This window comes from Phocoena sinus, chromosome 13, assembly GCF_008692025.1.
Source record: "Phocoena sinus isolate mPhoSin1 chromosome 13, mPhoSin1.pri, whole genome shotgun sequence".
Lineage (NCBI taxonomy): Eukaryota > Metazoa > Chordata > Mammalia > Artiodactyla > Phocoenidae > Phocoena > Phocoena sinus.
In genome coordinates, this window is record NC_045775.1 from 18,633,066 (window position 1) to 18,651,468 (window position 18,403).

Sequence of the window (18,403 nt, forward strand, 5' to 3'; positions counted from 1 at the left end):
TTGATTTTGGGTTATAGTTATATATAAAACAATTAGTCCATGTTTTTCCATTTGGCCCATGCCTAAACTATAAAAAGAAAATTATAGCTATCTCCTCCAAGCTGCTGAGCTATGATGAATGTGGTAATAACCATACTATTTCCACGCCATGGGAGTCTGTGATTATAAGAATAAACATTAAGTATTTTATTTATGGCAAAGATAAACTGTGAGCTAAGGTCCAAAATATACACAGACACTTACTAACTAAAGGGAAAAGTACATAAATACATCTTAGACGTGTAACAACAAATAGCACTACCCAAGCAGCTTGCTCTCACGTTTCTAACCATGTGCTGTCATCTGAATGACCATTTCTAGAATAAACCTGTAAGGACAAGGGTACCCATACTGACAAAGGTACGTTGTTAACTGTAAAGCAAGTATTCAAGTGTACTCATGAGGCTAGTAACTAGCCGATGTAAAAAAGCAGCTTTTGGACTTCCCCGGCAGTCCACTGGTTAAGACTCGGTGCTTCCAATGCAAGGGGCTCGGGATCGATCTCTGGTCGGGGAACTAAGATCCCACATGAGGTGCGGCCAAAAAAGTATTTAAAAAAAAAAAAAGTAAAAAGCAGCTTTTTATGTAAGCATTTTATTCATTCACTCAACATGATAAGCTTTGGATCTGCGAAGTGGAGATACCTACACCTTCACTAAGTTATGGAGATTTCATTATTAATAGACATTCAATAAATAACAATACTCTTAACAAGTTCCTTTGATGGCTAAGCACTGTACTTGTCACTGGAGGCATTAAGAATATCAAAAGGTCCCCATCCTCAAGAAACTCAGTCTCTAGGACCACCTACCACTGAACAATTCTTGGTATGGTTCAAATGCTGTTTTATTATTTTTTTTCTGGTATAATACAGGAGGAGAAATTTTAAGATAAAACACTGACATGTTTTACAAAAAGCTACAAGTTTATTAACATAATATATTCTAAAATATATCAAAGTTTCAAGGTCTTTTTGAATCTCAAATAAGAAATCACAACATTCACTATTAGTTAAAAAAAAAAAGGGTAGTGGTGGTCATTCATGGGTTTTAAACAGTCCAAAATGAAAATGCAGAAAACGTTTACTTTGGTGGATCTGTGTTGATGCCGTATTTCTCCTTGAGAAGCTTCAACTGTTCTTCCTTCTTCTTTGTGTCCATCTTCTGAAATGCCTGAAAATGTGGTAAGCACCAAAGTTAACAGTTACCAATCTACAGTCAAATGAATTTCACCAATAGCAGTAGCCAGAAAAGAACTCAGGGTACACATCTCCCCTAGTGCTGGTACAGCTCTCTACTAACTCTTACATGGGGTCCCCACGTGATGAGAACCATGGCCATACTTACCCTGTTGGCATTATAGTACAAAACCACGAGGTATCTGTTGCAAACATTGAATCCTGACAGGTGATCACACGCATTCTTGGCATCAAAGATGTCTTCATAGACCACATAAGCTGTTCCTCTAGTTTCAGGTGTGTTCCCCCTACCGAGTTGAATCGGACTTAATTAAAATACACATTTACCTGAAAACCATTAAAGGAAATAGATACTATGGACAGGTATGCTGGATAAGCCTATAATTTCTCAAAACATGTAATTTTTGTTTTTATTTTAAGTAAAATAGCTCAGGTTAAACTTACTGTTATATCAAGAATACTAATATGGCTACTAAAGCAATAGCAGCAAAGAACTAGCTTGAAACTTTCAGTTTTCATGTTCACTGCTCTAGTCTTTCCTACTTCTCATACTAAGAATCAATTTTCAGTTTTACACTGGAAAGTATGCTACCTTAGGAGTGATGGTCGTGATTAGGCAGCAGTGTCTAGAATGGGGTTTTTCTTACTATGCATTTATGCAACAGAACCAATACTTTAGTTATTTACCACACTAGTCCCTTGTTTCTAAAGATTCTGATTTTCTCCCTCACTCTAATTTTAGTTCCAGTCCTTAAAAATAAGACAACCTCGGGATCTCCCTGGCGGTCCAGTGGTTAAAACTCCGAGCTTCCACTGCAGAGGGCATGGGTTCAATCCCTAGTCAGGGAACTAAGACACATACCACACAGTGTGGCCAAAACCACCCCCCCAACAAACAAAAAAACCCACAAAAAATCTCCATCAATGTAGGGGACAAAAGTTTCTGGGTAATATTTTACTAAAGTTTACCAAATCCATAAAAATAAAACCATTTTGTGTCTGTAGAAGGAGCTGGGGTTGGAAGGAAGCCCCTACGAGGAAGATAGCAAAATTATAAATGATACACAGGAAAACAGCAACCACCATCCTTTATGGCCTGGAAAGGACGTCCTCCAATGTAAAGAGCCAATGTAGTTTCTTACACTTTTCTTAGAAGATTCATTGCTTGCTTGCTTATGTATTTATTTATTTATTTGGCTGCACCACGTGGCATGCAGCATCTTAGTTCCCCAACCAGGAATTGAACCTGTGCCCCCTGCAGCGGAAGCTCGGAGTCCTAATCACTGGACCACCAGGGAATTCCCCCAAGATTCATTGCCCTTTTAAAACAAGAGTCAACTCCCAACTCTCACACATTCATTTTAAATAATATCTGCACTTTTATGCATTACACAGCCCTGTGTAGCTGGAGAAAAGGGCTGGGTCTCTGGAGGGATTGGGTTTGAAGTGTGCTTGTTGGTGGGGTTACCTGTGAGCCAGAGCAGAATGCTGGAAGGTGGCTGGAAGTGGAAAGCGGAAGCTGGTTCTCACTCATGGATATGGGGCTGCTTCTTGTGTAGGTGTTCCTTGCCACCTCCTCTCCTCACCTCACCAGCTTCCGTTAGGGGAGGAGCAAGGGAAGTGTGAGGAGCAACAAACTGCAGGTGGCAGATGGCCATGTGCTTGTGAGTGGGGACAGCTGGCAGAGGTCCCATTCAGCTTATGTTCCAGTAAGCTAAAGATGGATCCCCTTTCCTCCATCTGTGTTCTATCTACCCAGTGCAACTGCAGAATAAGGTTTATTAACTGCCACAGTCCCTGCAGAGGTTCAAGGAAAGGCAGTGGGCCCCATGGAAAGGGGAGGCACCTGCCTAGATTTGATCTAGGATGAGACTACAGTCTTGGGCCCTGGTCAGAGCTTGTGCTTCCTGTGAAAGGGGATGGGATAGGTATAGGGCGCCGGGTGGTTGGAGGGTGCCAGTGTCATCAAACACTCTCACTTTGTCAGGTTACATGGGCCTGACGAAAAATTTTATAATATTCTTTACTTTCTGCAAATAATCTAACAACTTTTGGACTTTTGACTTTTAACCATTTTCTAAAATGCTTTAGGTATGAAAATTGGGACTACCCAAAGGAAAAAAAACACTGTCCCAAAGATTTTCCCAAAAAGTCTACCTAATTTTTCCTTCAGAATAAAACCATAAAAAACTCAACAACAATTTAAGTTCCTTAAGGGCAAACATGACCTTATATTTTATTTTACTCCCACAGTGCTATGCATTCAGCAAGTGCTAATAAGCATTTGAAGGGTGGAGATCTACTTTCTCCTATTAGTGCTCTCACACATCTTTTCTCCAGGAAGCTAACAGAACAAATCAAAACAAAACAAAAGCATCTCTCCTCTTTCCTCTTACACCTTCTTAGGAAGTAGAATAGGGAGAGGCATTAATTCCATTTTAAAGACTCTCCATCTCAATTTAAAAAAGCGGTACTCATGAACCTAGTGGCAGGGCAGGAATAGAGATGCAGACGTAGAGAACAGACTTGAGGGCACGGGGCTGGGCGGTGGGGGGGGGGACTGGGATGAAGTGAGAGAGTAGCATGGACATATATACACTACCAAATGTAAAATGGATGGCTAATGGGAAGCTGCTGCATAGCACAGGGAGATCAGCTCGGTGCTCTGTGACGACCTAGAGGGATGGAATAGGGAGGGTGGAAAGGAGGCTCAAGAGGGAGGGGAGGGCTTCCCTGGTGGCGCAGTGGTTGGGAGTCTGCCTGCCAATGTGCGGGACATGGGTTTGTGCCCCAGTCCGGGGGGAATCCCGCACGCCGCGGAGCGGCTGGGCCCGTGAGCCATGGCCGCTGAGCCTGTGCGTCCGGAGCCTGTGCTCTGCAACGGGAGAGGCCACAGCAGTGAGAGGCCTGCGTACCGCAAAAAAAAAAAAAAAAAAAAAAAAGAGGGAGGGGATATGGGGATATATGTATACATATAGCTGATTCACTTTTATTGTACAGCAGAAACTAGTACAACATTGTAAAGCATTTATACTGCAATGAAGATGTGAAAAAAAAAGACTCTCCATCTCAAGCGCCCCAGCCCCTAATTATCAACCTAATATCTTGATCTCCACATTGTAATTTTAATTAAAAACATGTACTTGCTACCTACTATATGTTAAGCACTGAGTCAACATTATTTTCTTGATTGGTGGTAAAAGCTTAAAGTGGAAACAAGAAAACCTAATCATGTAACTTAACCTCTCTGAGCTTTAGCTGCTTCATGTGTCAAATAGTGACATCAGGCTCCATCACCTGTCCTACCTTACTCATGGCTTTAATAATCAAAATCAAAGCACCGAGAGTCTACTACATGCCAATTAAGGTGACCAATTGTCCTACATGTGAGGAAAAAGCTGGGCAACTTGTCTAGGGTCACATGGCTAGTAAAAGGGCCTGCAGTAGAATCTCGTCTCCTGAGCCCCAAGTCAGGGATTCTTCTGTACACTATTCTTGTATGTCTAGAACAGGAGTTTTCAACCTAGAGTCCATGTACCCACTGAAATCACTTGCAAAACGTTGTGTGTATTCTGTAGAAAGCGTCAAAAGCTTTTATCAAATATGCAAAGGGAGCTCCTAAAAAGGACAGCTGCTCTATAACACATTTTCATCCCTGTTTGAGTACCAATGATGATATATTTCTAGCTCTTGGTTTACTTTTTGGAGGGATAGTGATCATTGTAAAGGAGAGTCCTCAAGATCTCAGAGTTCTAAAAGCCACGGAGGAACTCTCAAGTCATAAAAGAAAATGTATTAAGAAAGGGATATTCCAATTAAAAATAAAAAGCTTAGAAATCCTTAGATGGACTCAGGTAATTGGCTTATGTATACTAGTTAAAATGACAGCAGCTGTGGTACTGTGTAGAGATTCAATTTAGAATCAGAAGCTTTTATCACTAAATAGCTGTGTGATGCTAGAAAGGTACTTTACTCTCTAAGCCTTAGTCTCACCTGTGAAAGAGACACTCTCACCTCCACACAGGGCTGTAGTGTTGGTGATGCAAACAAAAGCACCTATTACAATCGGCATATAGCAGATGTTAAACATCATTTGAAGGTATGAACCCCAATCTTTAAATTAAAACATGGATTTATGTTATAATTATTTTGCCCTATACTTTTAAATCTTCAATAGAAAGCTATAGTTGAAAAAAAAAGCCTTTTTCTGTTACTTTTATATCCCTTTGCACAGCTTATTCAGAAATTCTGGAATCAGTAAAGGAGATGGTGAAGAGTGTTGAGAGAGTTAGAGTTAATGCATATAAAAACCACAGTAGAGTACTTCTTAACAAATAGTAGGTATGTAATAAATGTTGGTTCTTTCTCTTCCCACCCATTCCCCTCAAACCACTCATTACTACTTCATGCTCTCTATAATTTCACAACTACCATTCCTGGCTCTCACTGAGCTGGATCATGAGGGTCTCTGTAGGTACTTTTCCCTTGGTCTCTAGGCTCTTGGTTAGGCCCTCTGTCAGCTATAATTCTGAGATTATAAATTACACAATCATTTTCTTTTTTTTCAATCATTTTCTTTTAAATGACATTTCAAATGTCTCAGTAAGACTCACACTCTGATTTGACGAATAGGTCCATATTTCCCAAATATATCATACATTTCTTCAGCCGTGATTTTGTAGGGCAAATTTCTTATATACAAAATTCGATTTACTTCAGGTGGAAGTCGAATCTAAAATGAAAAATATAGTGTCACTATAATCAGAGGCAGGAGTGCTATCATTTTTTAAAAAATTCTCATAATAAATTCTAATAAAGATGATGCATAATTTTTATAAGCCAAGAATAAGAATTATAATCTGATATTACTGATAATGGCACGCTCTTTGGAAAAGCATTGGTTTTAGGGAGGACTATTAGTAGGAACTAATAAGGGGCTACTACAAAACCCAGGTTTTCAGTCACTACAGGTAAATAAAGATCTCCAACCTCATTTAAAAGTCCTCAATGCCACAGACATGTGTGGGACAGAACAAGGGAACTGTTCCTGTTTGCTGGATAATAAAACTCGCACTGATGACCATTCTCGGGTCTTCTCAGGAACTTGTTCTATCGATGATCTCTTTCTTTTGAATTTACAGCCTTTCCCTCACCATTGGCTTCTTTTATTACTCACGTGAGCAGCTGCTTATGTACTCCCAACTGTTACACAAAACAAAACACTTATTTGGATCCCTCTTCATTCACTCAAATATTTAATAAGTGCCTTCGTGAATACACCAGGCAAGGCAAGGTATTAGGATTACAGAGTGAAGGAAAAAAGACAAGTTTTCTGCCTTTCCTGAATTTATCAGCCCTCTATTTGCTATCCTATCTTGCTCTTTTTTCTTTTCTCTCAGTCAAGCATATGAAAAGAGGCAGGTTATACTCACTGCTTCTTTAGTTCATAACACTCATCAGCCTACCACAATCTAGCTCCTACTCCAGCACGCTGATGAAAAATGCTTTTATGCACTAAGACCTTTCACTTGCAGTGTTTTTTTTTTTGCATTAAAAAAATTTTTTTGGAGTATTCAATTCTCATCAACTTAATTTCTCTGAGGCTTCTGACACTGTTGACTATTACGTTTTTGACCTTTCTTGACACTCTTTCCTTGGATTCCTCCTAACTCTCTGGCTAGTTGTTCTCAGTCTTCTTTGTCATTAAAATAGGCTCTTCCACAGAGTTTCACCTTTAGACTTCTTTTCTTGACTCTCTGTATACTCCCCTTAACTCTACATTCTCTTAACCACACACGTTTTCCACACTGAGTCGATGACTCTCAAATATGTATCTCCGGTCCAGATTTCACTCCTGTGCTTCTTATTAACATACTTAATTACATACTAGACATTAATTTGCTCAATAACTATTAAACTGGCAACTACTTCAGGCATTAACCTAAGTGTTGTATAAATGGAAGAATAAGATACTTATTCCCTCAAATGGTGACAAATGGTAAACAAATAAGTACAATAAAGTTTTAGACTTTAAGATTTAAGGTTAAGTTCAAATAGATGATAAACACTGTCAGACAATCACAATGTACATCTCCAGTAAATCTGCTTTCTCACTCTGCAAGAGACTATATCACAGTTTCCCTTCTTTCCTCAAACCTTACCAACACCACTCCCTCTAACATCCGAGTTGAGCTGTATCCTCTCTTCCCTGCTCATCCCAGGTGATAACCTTGGCTCTTGTTTATTGGAGAAAACAGATGCGACCAAATGGTAAGTACCTTATATTCAATATGCATTCATGCATATCCAGCCACTTTCCCTCTCATTGCTATGCCAACCCCTCACCTACCCCAAACTACTCCTGAACTTAACCCACCTTTCTCCTACATCATCAGTTTCTCCGGCTCTACTGGATCATTCCCATTGGCATACAAATACACCTTATACCACACATCCTAAAAAAAGTTAACTATCATCCAATTTCTTTTCTCCCTATTTACGAGAAAATTTGTGGAAAGAGCTGTCTCCATTTTCTCAACTTCTACCTTCTTTTCATCCCACCGCATCCCACATTTCATCCACTGAAATGATTATCATCAAAGTTACCAAAAATCTTCATCTCACTATATTTAACTGTCTTCACCTTACTGTACCTCTCAGCATCTTAAGATTTGACTACTCTTTCTCCTAAGATAATTTTTCTTAGGTTTCCATAACACCGCGACTCCCTAATATTACAATGTAAGCAGCAGGCCTTTCTGTTTTATTCTAGGTATCTCCGATACCTAGACTAGTGTCTGGCACATAGTAAGTGTTCAATAAATAAGACTGATTTACTGTATCCTATCTCTCAAGTCTGGTACATACTAGGTGCTCAAAATTATCACTGAAAACACTAATGAAGGATCCAAAAAGCTCCATGATCTGAGGAGACTTCCAGGTTCCAGCTGCCTGTTAAGCATAAGTTATTTATTGCGGACTCATCTGTGCTACCGACTTTTAGGCCGAGGAGAAGATCCTGACGCCGGGTCCTCGGTGCAGGTGAAGCAACACAGGCTGTTAACACTATCACTGACACTAGGATAACAGACTTAAAGGAACTCTCAAAAGGGGTAGGGGCGGAAGTGTGGCTCAAGGAGCACATCCCTAAGGACCGGTCCAGGATGGAATCCCCCCTGACAGGTCAGTAACTTCTGGGCTTCCCCGCCTAGGGGACGGAGGAAGGCCAAGAATGCTCTGATTACGCCAATGAGAAAGCCCAGCAGCGAAGTGCTCCCCCTCCTCGACAGAAGTCCCAGACACTCACGTTCGCTCTCTTGGCCGCTTGCATCGCCATCTTGGCAGGCTGATGAGGTTACCGCAGCAAATACGTGAATTCCTCCACACTCCTCAGGAGCTCGCTCAGCTTCGAGTGCAACACGGCGTCAGACGCAAGACATCAACGTCCAGACCCCGCCGGAAGCTGTTCTAACACACCGGAATACCACCGTCTCACGCCGAAACGTGCTGACGTAGTCTCCCCTCAGGAAAAGACTCCAGGGCAAAACGGGGCTGAGAGACTTAAGAGGCCGGAAGGTTGAAAGGCGGGACCTGGGCTTAAGAAGGGGCGGTGTTCCGGTCGCGGAGGCCCAGAGCAGCGGAAGCTGGCAGAAGGGGGTGGAGGCTGAGGAGAGCTGTGAGAGATGGGTTTGCGCCTGGGTGAGTTGCCGGAGAGGGCGGGGACTACAGTGGGGTCCGGGCCTGCGGGTCGCGCGCTGCTGTGCGGGGGACGCGTGGGTGTGCCTGGGCCCCTGACAGTGCACTAAGACGAGCCTGCAGGGTTCTGGCTGATTGGGTCTGGCCGACGCTGTACTCCGTACCCAGAACCCCTGGCGCTGGCTCAGCCCCCAAAGTTCAGCATCAGTTGACCGGGCCTCTTCTGTAATCTCCTCGGCGATGCCAGTCCCGACTCCCACCTCACCCCCACCCTGACGGCCACAGTCCACGCGCCACTCTTCAAGTCCACTCTTTATTTCCTTAGACCGGCTTTGCACTGATCATTTGAGGCTGGGAGGGGAATAGGGGATTACAGGCGAGCCTGGTGTAGCACCCGGTCGCCTGAGTACTGTGAATTTTCTCCAAGTTTGCTCTTGGAAGACCTGAGGTAGCCTTGTCCTGTACTGCCCCTCCTCCTTCACTGGGGCAGCTCCAGGACGATTTTGCCCACATTCTTGTTAGTCTCCATGTACGCATGGGCTTCTTGGATTTCATTTATGGGGTAGACTCCGTCCAGAACCGGCAGTAAACTTTGAGGGTTCCCCGTGGAGAAGTGGGGCAAAATTTGTTCTGTGAAAGCCTTCACCAGCATCTGTTTGTACTAAGATAAGGAAAAGGAGACCATCAGCCTGGACAGAGGCCTTACCTTACCACTCCCCACCCTGCTTAGTCTTTCTGCTTTCTCTGAAACTTGTACACATCTGAAAAGTCACACAAGGGTATGTAATCCCTTCACTACCAGCATGTATGTGCATGTCCCTAGATTTGTAAGCTCTGTTCTGTCCCAGATAAAGACCAAAGCTTGGAGAAAATATTAGTGTCACTGAAAGCTGAAGGGCTGTTTTTAAATAAAGACTTCAAGCAGGAGGCAGCCACAGACAGGACTTAATATAAGTTCAATTCAAAAGGGATGCTTAACCTCTGCTATCCCCCCAGCAGTTGTGAAACCCTGTTACGAAACTCCCAAAGCTGGCACCTGCTGGAATGCCACACAGAAAAGATTTCATGAATGTATAATCTGTTAAAGGTAGAAGCTTACTAACCTTACTTACCTAAGAGGCTTTCTTAGCACACTGAGAACAGTTCTGCCTTTGAAAACAAAGTCTTGGAACTATTAGTAGTATTTCCTAATATGGTCAATGCTTTGTTCATTGTTATAAAGTTTACATAATACATTACCCTCTTTCCAAGATGTTGAGGCCTTTATCAACCAATTTTAATTAGTTCTGTGAAATTAGGTTACCTATTTATACACAAGAGGGGCAGGTTTCTATTAATACATAGGCTCTCTAACTTAATATATGATCTTACTTTCTCAGGATTATGTGAATGAATCACACTTTTATGGATAATAGTTAAATCACATTTTCTTTTCACCCATCACTCACCTTTTTGTCCCTAGATCTTAGCAGACTGGTGATCAGACTTCCTCTTTTAAAGAGTATCTTTGAAAACAGAGGCCCACTGATGTCAGCACCTCCCGTCAGACCATAGAGAATCCAGCGACGATCAAGAGCCAGGCAGTTGACATTTTTCTCCCAGTAGGAGCCGCCTATGCAGCCTAGAATAAGGTTGACTCCAGCGCCTTTCACATGAAACACAGATATGTGATGCTAGTCAGACACAGAAAGCTTGGTGCGAAATAAGATTACATGGTATATTTGTGGAAATGTGGGTATATATAAATACAAGTGCAAGCAGTAAATCTGTAGGTTGGAATGCAGAACATTGCTTATAGAAACATGGTTGTAAATGGAGTTTAGTTGGCTGAACTCTATTAACATGTGTGATATTATACATGATCATATTTTATGATCCCTGCCACAGCAGGAGGGAAATGGGGCAGCACCATGATCTGGTATTTCCCCTGACTTCCATGTAAGTAGAGAACCCACTGGCACCCAGGGGAATAGGGGAGATCCACCCCAGGCTACAGGACAGGCTAGTCCATATCTAAGTTATCAAGTGTCTGAGCTGGGTTGCCTGAATCATGGCCTTGCTAGCTTTGTTTTCATCTCTCCTTTTTGACTCATGTGGAACAATGGAAGGGGATGAGCCAAATATATGCAGATTCAGTTTCAGAATATAGAGGCATACACATCTACTCACCCACTTAGGGAGCTACCTACCCAAGCCTACTCTGACCAGCTCCAAACTGGTTTCTGCTCCATGCCTCCTGTTAATTCACTGCAGAGTGGCTGGTTGGGAAAAAGAGGTCCTGAATAATTCCAGGCCAACCTGTGTGATTATCCACTTTCTAAAAAGCATATGAATCATATCACTTACAAGAATGCACAGGAAAATCATCTTAGTCCTAAATACTGCCTGCCTGTCTCCAGTGGTCAAACACCAGAGTACTAGAATTTGGCCTGGGTAGTTGTGCTTTTAGCAGAGGGAAGACAGATCCAGAGGCAACTCTGAGGCTGGTGAGGATTTTATTTAATCATCTCTGAAACTCCTGCTGAATTGCAGAAGCTTTATTTACCTTTGCTGAATTTCAGTGTTGCTTCCGAAAAATCCTCTTCTTTGTAATTGAATCCAGCAGCTGCTTCAAGCGTTTCTGCCATTTGAAGTCTGTGCTGGGAGCCAGCTGTGACCAGAGGAACAGCTCCAGCCATCCGGGTAAGTTGGATGGCAGCTGTGCCCACACCACTTGCTCCTGCATGGATTAGCACAGAGTCTCCAGCCTGAACATTTCCTGCGACAGAAAGTACAGGAACCATTTTCTTTGCTTTGCAACTGCTACACATTCTCCACATAGGCTTATTCTACCATGATCACCTGGCCCTGGGACCACCAAATGCAAATCTCTGGCTGTTTTGAGAGAACATATTGACTTTTTGTTTTACTGCCTGTGGTCAAAGTGGGAAACAACTTTTGGAAACAGTTATTAGCAGCCACATCCATAATCTCTGTTCTACCTGTGAAATAATAACAAAACATATCGCTGACCTATACCTGAATGAGTAAGAATAACCGCCATTCCCGCTGTCACTACCTGAAGCCAGCCTGTCTACAGTCTGAAACTGGCCTCCAGCTGGTCTCACAAATCCAGGCGCCACACACAGCCACCAGGCTCCTCCTGAAATGGAGCTTCCATTATGTCACTTTCTCCTCAAAATGTCAAGTGGTTCTTGATTGGCTTTCGTGTCAAGTCCAAATAGCCTGCCATTCAAGGCCACCACAATCTAGTCCCAGTCTCATCTTTCATAAATTACAGTTGTCATCCTTCACTTCTGAGTGAAGCAGCTGATCTCACCTTGACCCTCTTAGGCCACCTTGGTTGGTATGCCATCTGTCCATCACAGCTCTACCACCCTTCAAGGCCTTCTGTTCCAGAAAGCCTTCTTGGACCCCCTTTGCCCACACCAACTTTTCCCATCTTGAGCTTCTGTTGTAGTTAGAGACAGGACCACCCTTCCAAACACTGTGGTTGTCTTGCCAGTTACACTGAGTTCCCCAAAGCCAGGGGCCCTCACGTAAGCTCTTTGCTGGCCTCAGTGGGATTGGGGAGGAATTAAAGAGTTGATTGAATGGCTCCTTCTGCTGTGCTAGGGCTCCCAGAGAGAAGCTTAGCCTGACTGAGAAGCTGGGACTACTGCTGGGCTTACCGTGTGAAGATGTGCACAGGCCTTTCATCCAGCACTTTCCAGGTTTTCTATGTGCTAACCATAATTTTCAGCCTCAGTATTGCTGCACAGTATGAGGACCTGATACTACTGATGGTACAGTAGGCTGAGGTGCTGGGGTTGGGTGTGGCTCAGTGGCCAGATCAAAGCTGCCCTGCAGGACTGCTGGGTTCTGAGGTGGCTGAGTCATGAAGCAATTGAACCATGCTGTATAGAGTAAGCATGAGGTAGGGTGAGGTGGTCCTTACCCAAGAGGTGTAACAGCTGGGAGGCGGTGAGCCAGGCCTCTGGGATGGCGGCAGCCTGGGGCATGGTCAGTCCTGCCGGGATGGGCATGAGGAGCCCTTCGGGGACAGTGACATGCTGGCCCCCGCTAGGCAGCAGAACTATGGCTGGGTCCCCAATCTTTCAGTGTCCCTGGCAGCCAGGCCCCTGCTCTGCCACGTGTCCAGATGCCTTGAGTCCCCAAATGTTGCTGGCTCCTGGGAGTGGGGCATACTGGCCTTGTCTCTGCAGAGAAAGGGTGCACTAAGTAGTAAACATGATCAGAAGTCTGTGTGTCACCGTCCCTGGCCCTCTTCCCATAGACCCTTTTTTTTTTCAAGACAAAGTTCAGGGTAAAGTTAGGTGGTTTTTTTTTTTTTGCGGTACGCGGGCCTCTCACTGTCGCGGCCTCTCCCGCTGCGCAGCACAGGCTCCTGACGCGCAGGCTCAGCGGCCATGGCTCACGGGCCCAGCCGCTCCGCGGCATGTGGGATCCTCCCGGACCGGGGCACGAACCCGCACCCCCTGCATCAGCAGGCGAACTCTCAACCACTGCGCCACCAGGGAAGCCCTAAAGTTAGGTTTTTTAATTCAAGAAAAATGAGAGGAGAGGTGATTTGTTTCATGCAAATAAGAGACTGTAGGTCCCATAATCAGTGGATGTCTAACTGGTAGAGTCCTTAGCTATTTCTCTCATCTAAACCCCTTGTTTTACAAATGAAAAAACTGAGACCTGGGCAGGGAAATACCTCGTCCAAGGTGGCAAAGCAAATTAATAGCAAGACTGGGAATAAAACCATGGACTCCTTTTCTTTTCAATTTAATTAAATTAATTTTTTTATACAGCAGATTCTTATTAGTTATCTATTTTATACATATTAGTGTATACGTGTCAACCCCAATCTCCCAATTCATCACACCAACACCCCCGACCCCCCACCCCCACCCCGCAGCTTTCCCCCGTTGGTGTCCATACATTTGTTCTCTACATCTCTGTCTCTATTTCTGCCTTGCAAACCAAACTGTGGACTCCTTAATGATCGTTCTGATATATCAAGTGCCAGGCTCTGTACTTGCTCAACACAGTCCTCAGAAGCCTTCAAACAGATGCTTGAGACCAGAGGGATGAACTAGGAGTGTGCATCTGAACGATTTGATGAGCCTTTTCAAAGTACACATGCCTGGGTCCTGGTCCTATTTATTTTGAATAAGTGCCTCCTGTGATCCTGGTGTACATTTCTTAATTCAAAAAATGCAGCTGGCCTAGTTTAGTGCTTCAAAAAGAAGTCAGAAGAAAATTCTTAGAGTACTGCCCCCTGCCAGCTCTGGGACCCTCAGAGTGGAAAGAATACAGACTTCGGAGCCTTAAGACAAAGACCTCAATTTGAGTCACAGTTCCCCTGGTTACTAGTGTGTGGCCTTGGGGGGGCTTCCCTGGTGGCGCAGTGGTTAAGAATCCGCCTGCCAATGCAGGGGATACGGGTTTGAGCCCTGGTCCGGGAAGATCCCACATGCCGCGGAGCAGCTAAGCCCGTGCGCCACAACTACTGAGCCTTCTCTCTAAAGCCTGCGAGCCACAACTACTGAAGCCCGTGTGCCTAGAGCCTGTGCTCCACAATAAGAGAAGCCAGCCCACCGCCACTAAGAGTAGCCCCCACTGGCCACAACTAGAGAAAACCTGAGCGCAGCAAGGAAGACCCAACGCAGCCAAAAATAAATAAATTAGTGTGTGGCCTTGGGCTCATTGCTGAACCTCTCTGACCCTCAGTTTCTTTATCTGTCGAATACAAATGGTGAACAGGGCTGCCTGAGGAGTAAAGGAGATAGAGCAAGGTCTAACACTTGCGCGCGGGAGCACACACATACACACACACACACACACACACACGCGCGCGCGCGTCCAGTCTCCTTATCTGCAAACCTGAGCAGACAATGGTTTGATGCAGGGTGGACTCTGCTGTGCAAACACCCCTGTATTTTGTGTAAACAACGGAGGCTAAGTGGTTCTAGTTTCAGAACCCCCAGCACACATGATGAGCATTAATAGTAGTGCCTTAGGTCTTTCCTTCATCCGGTGAATGTTTATTTTCATTTATTTATTTATTTTTGCGGTAAGCGGGCCTCTCACTGTTGTGGCCTCTTCCGTTGTGGAGCACAGGCTCCGGACGTGCAGGCTCAGCGGCCGTGGCTCACGGGCGTAGACGCTCCGCGGCATGTGGGATCTTCCCGGACTGGGGCACGAACCCGTGTCACCTGCATCGGCAGGCGGACTCTCAGCCACTGCGCCACCAGAGAAGCCCCTGGTGAATATTTATTGAAGAACCTGGAGTCCCGCCCAGTCCCAGCCGCTGCCAGACCCCTGGGTATCTGGAGTAAGTCCGCCCGGTTCAGGGCGCTGGCTGCCACCTTCAGGAGGACTTCACCCTTCCCTGGGCTTGGCTTGGCCACTTCCTTCAAGTAAAGGTTTTCTGGTCCTCCGGGCTTATCAAAGTGCACAGCTAACATGTTCTCTGAGGACACAGGGTAGACCGAGGTTCTTTGAGGGGCGCAGCGACCCCTGCCGGCCAGCGGCCTCCCTCAGTCCGTCCGACCGCAACCCCCTGAGCTCCTTCCGGCGGGGACCCTGCAGCCTCCGGACCGACCCCACGCGGAGGACACAGGCTGGGACGAGGTGCAGAGAGGATGGCCGTGCGGCGGAGCAGGAAGACACGGAAGAGCGTCAAGCAAGTTTCATTCCCTCCGAGTTGGAATCCCTCGCCCGTCAGGGTCACTGGAGCCCGTGAAAGTTATTTACTTGCTCCGGGTGGCCCCCTTTGCTGCTCCAGGTGACGCGGCGCGGTCCTGCGACCCCTGCGAGTCCTCGGAGCAGAATCCTGGAGCAGTGGCGCTGCCTCGCCACCACCACAATGGACGGCTGGAGTCTGGGTAGTGCAAACGGTGGGGCTGACCCTCCCCTTCTTCCTTCGCCTCCTTTCCCTTTAAAATGCAAAGCTAGTGGCGGCAAATCAGATTTTCTTTAACTTTGAGCCTCCGGAATCTAGTCTTTCTCTTGGTTTGGCGTGAAATGCTGTTCCAGCCCTCACTTTGAGAAAACTTTCCTCTCTCTAGGCAGCAAGACGCGAACTCTTGGCAGGCGAGCGGTCCATTTCTCAGGCCAGGCTTTTAGCCCGTTTGGGCTTTAAGTCTGGCTTCCTGCCCTTCTTGTGGACAGGCGTCCCAGTAGGGTGGGCAAGCAGGGTGCTGCTGAGAAAAGAGAGGAGCATTAGGGGCAAAGGGAAGGTAAAACAGTCCCGGGATTCTTGTCACTTCTGCGGTTCCTCCAGTCTTTCCTGGGGATGAGGGAGCGGCCTCTGGAAGACGCTGCCCAGTGAGGCAATTTAGCCTGGTTAAAAGCTATATAAATAGGCTACATCAGGGTTTCTCAACCTTGTTGCAATTGACATTTTGGACTAAATTTTTTTGTTGTGAAAGACTGTCCTGTGCAGCTTGGGATGTTTAGCAGCATCCCTGGTCTCCACCCACTAGATACCAACAACACCCCTATCTAGTTGTGACAATAAAAAAATGTATCGGCATTGCCAGATATCCCTTGGGGGGCAAAATTACTTCTAGTCAAAAACCACTGGGTTGGAAGAATACACACGTATGTGCGCCTGTGTAAAAACAAGATAGGTAGCTTTTTTTCTTTCTTTTTTTTTTTTTGCGGTATGTAGGCCTCTCACTGTTGTGGCCTCTCCCGTTGCGGAACACAGGCTCCAGACGCGCGGGCCCAGCGGCCATGGCTCACGGGCCTAGCAGCTCCATGACATGTGGGATCCTCCCAGACCGGGCACGAACCCGTGTCCCCTGCATCGGCAGGCAGACTCTCAACCACTGCGCCACCAGGGAAGCCCAAGATAGGTAGCTTTTTTTGCCTCCCCTGCAGGGGGACGGCAGGGGGGCAAAAAAAAAAAAAAAAAAAAAAATCGGATACTTATCTTTATTTTTTTAAATAAATTTTTGTTTATTTTATTTATTTTTGACTGCGTTGGTTCTTCGTTGCTGCGCAGGGCCTTTCTCTAGATGCGTTGAGCGGGGGCTACTCTTCGTTGCGGTGCACGGGCTTCTCATTGCGGTGGCTTCTCGTTGCAGAGCACGGGCTCTAGGCGCGTGGGCTTCAGTAGTTGTGGCACGAGGGCTCAGTAGTGGGCTTAGTTGCTCTGCGGCATGTGGGACCTTCCTGGACCAGGGCTCGAACCTGTGTCTGCTGCCTTGGCAGGCGGATCTTAACCACTGCGCCACCAGGGAAACCCCTGATAACTTATCTTTAAAAAAAAAAAAAAAAAGGATACAGCATCATATAAGCCAATCAGTAGAAGCTAAAAATACATTGATTAAACCTAGAAGCCATTTGTTACAAAAACCCCAAGCAAAAGAAGAATAAAAGGAATTGTGTATTATTTACCAAAAACCCACAGCAAGTACTATCCTAAATGGAAAAACACTAAAACCATTGCAGTTAAAGTCAGGAAGTAGATAGGGAATGCCCACTATTGACATTATTATTTAACATTACTTGGGAAGTTTTAGTAAATGCACTAATACATACACAAACAAAAGGAAGTAACTGATATAAACATTGGAAAGTGATAGGACTATCTCTTTTTGCCGTTGATATGAGCGTAGACCTAGAAAACCTAAGGGATGCCAGTAAACAAAACAAAACAAAACTAACATTAATGAAATAATTTGTTAGGATGCCTGGATGCAAGATGCATACACCAAAATCAATAGCTTTATTCTCCAGCTAAGCACTTAGGGGAAAAAAATGGGAGAAATATCCCTTTTACAATAGCACAAGCTGTAAAAGGTTTAGGAATAAGTTTAACTTATTTAAGGAACTTAACTTTAAGAAAGGCATAGGAATTATATATAGAAGACTATAAAACTATATTGGAGAACAGAAAACAAGATCTGAACAAGTGGAAAAATTATCATGCTATGGGGTAAGAAGACAGTACATAAAATTGTCAAATCTACCAGATTAATATATACATTTATTGTTAATTTAGTTATAGTGCCAACAGGGCCTTTTTATTTTAAAAAATTATTTATTTATTTATATGTTTGGCTGCCTTGGGTCTTTGTTGCTGCACGCGGGCTTTTCTCTAGTAGCGATCAGGGGCTACTCTTTGTTGCAGTGCACTGGCTTCTTATTGCGGTGGCTTCTCTTGTTGCAGAGCACGGGCTCTAGGCGCCCGGGCTTCAGTAGTTGTGGCTCACGGGCTCAGTAGCTGTGGCTCGCGGGCTCAGTAGCTGTGGCTCACGGGCTCTAGAGCGCAGGCTCAGTAGTTGTGGCTCACGGGCTTAGTTGCTCCGTGGCATGCGGGATCTTCCTTGAGCAGGGCTCGAACCCATGTCTCTTGCATTGGCAGGCAGATTCTTATCTTTTTTTTTTTTTGCGGTATGTGGGCCTCTTACTGTTGTGGCCTCTCCCGTTATGGAGCACAGGCTCCGGACACACAGGCTCAGCGGCCAT

General features: G+C 45.0%; 2 protein-coding genes across 2 annotated transcripts; both read right to left on the reverse strand.

The window, feature by feature from the left end:
* Positions 1 to 943: 943 nt before the first annotated feature.
* SF3B6 (splicing factor 3b subunit 6) lies at positions 944 to 8,812 on the reverse strand. Its single transcript, XM_032652409.1, has 4 exons — positions 8,544 to 8,812; positions 5,851 to 5,969; positions 1,386 to 1,524; positions 944 to 1,211 (listed from the first exon to the last, which is right to left on the reverse strand). Exons 1-4 carry the CDS (start codon positions 8,571 to 8,573, stop codon positions 1,122 to 1,124), a joined length of 378 nt encoding a protein of 125 aa, XP_032508300.1. The 5' UTR covers positions 8,574 to 8,812; the 3' UTR covers positions 944 to 1,121.
* Positions 8,813 to 8,907: 95 nt separating this feature from the next.
* Positions 8,908 to 16,669, reverse strand: TP53I3 (tumor protein p53 inducible protein 3). The gene is given in 5 exon segments (XM_032652413.1): positions 8,908 to 9,593; positions 10,381 to 10,577; positions 11,478 to 11,690; positions 12,870 to 13,137; positions 15,259 to 16,669. Coding segments are annotated over 5 exon segments (993 nt in total). The 5' UTR covers positions 15,391 to 16,669; the 3' UTR covers positions 8,908 to 9,410.
* Positions 16,670 to 18,403: the final 1,734 nt, after the last annotated feature.

Coding starts and splice junctions, on each gene's coding strand:
- SF3B6 (XM_032652409.1), bottom strand. CDS start 8,573: ATGGCGATGCAAGCGGCCAAGAGAGCGAAC. Junction 1,525..5,850: donor CCTATTCGTCAAATCAGAGT/GTGAGTCTTACT, acceptor TCAACTCGGTAG/GGGGAACACACCTGAAACTA. Junction 1,212..1,385: donor TGTACTATAATGCCAACAGG/GTAAGTATGGCC, acceptor CCACATTTTCAG/GCATTTCAGAAGATGGACAC.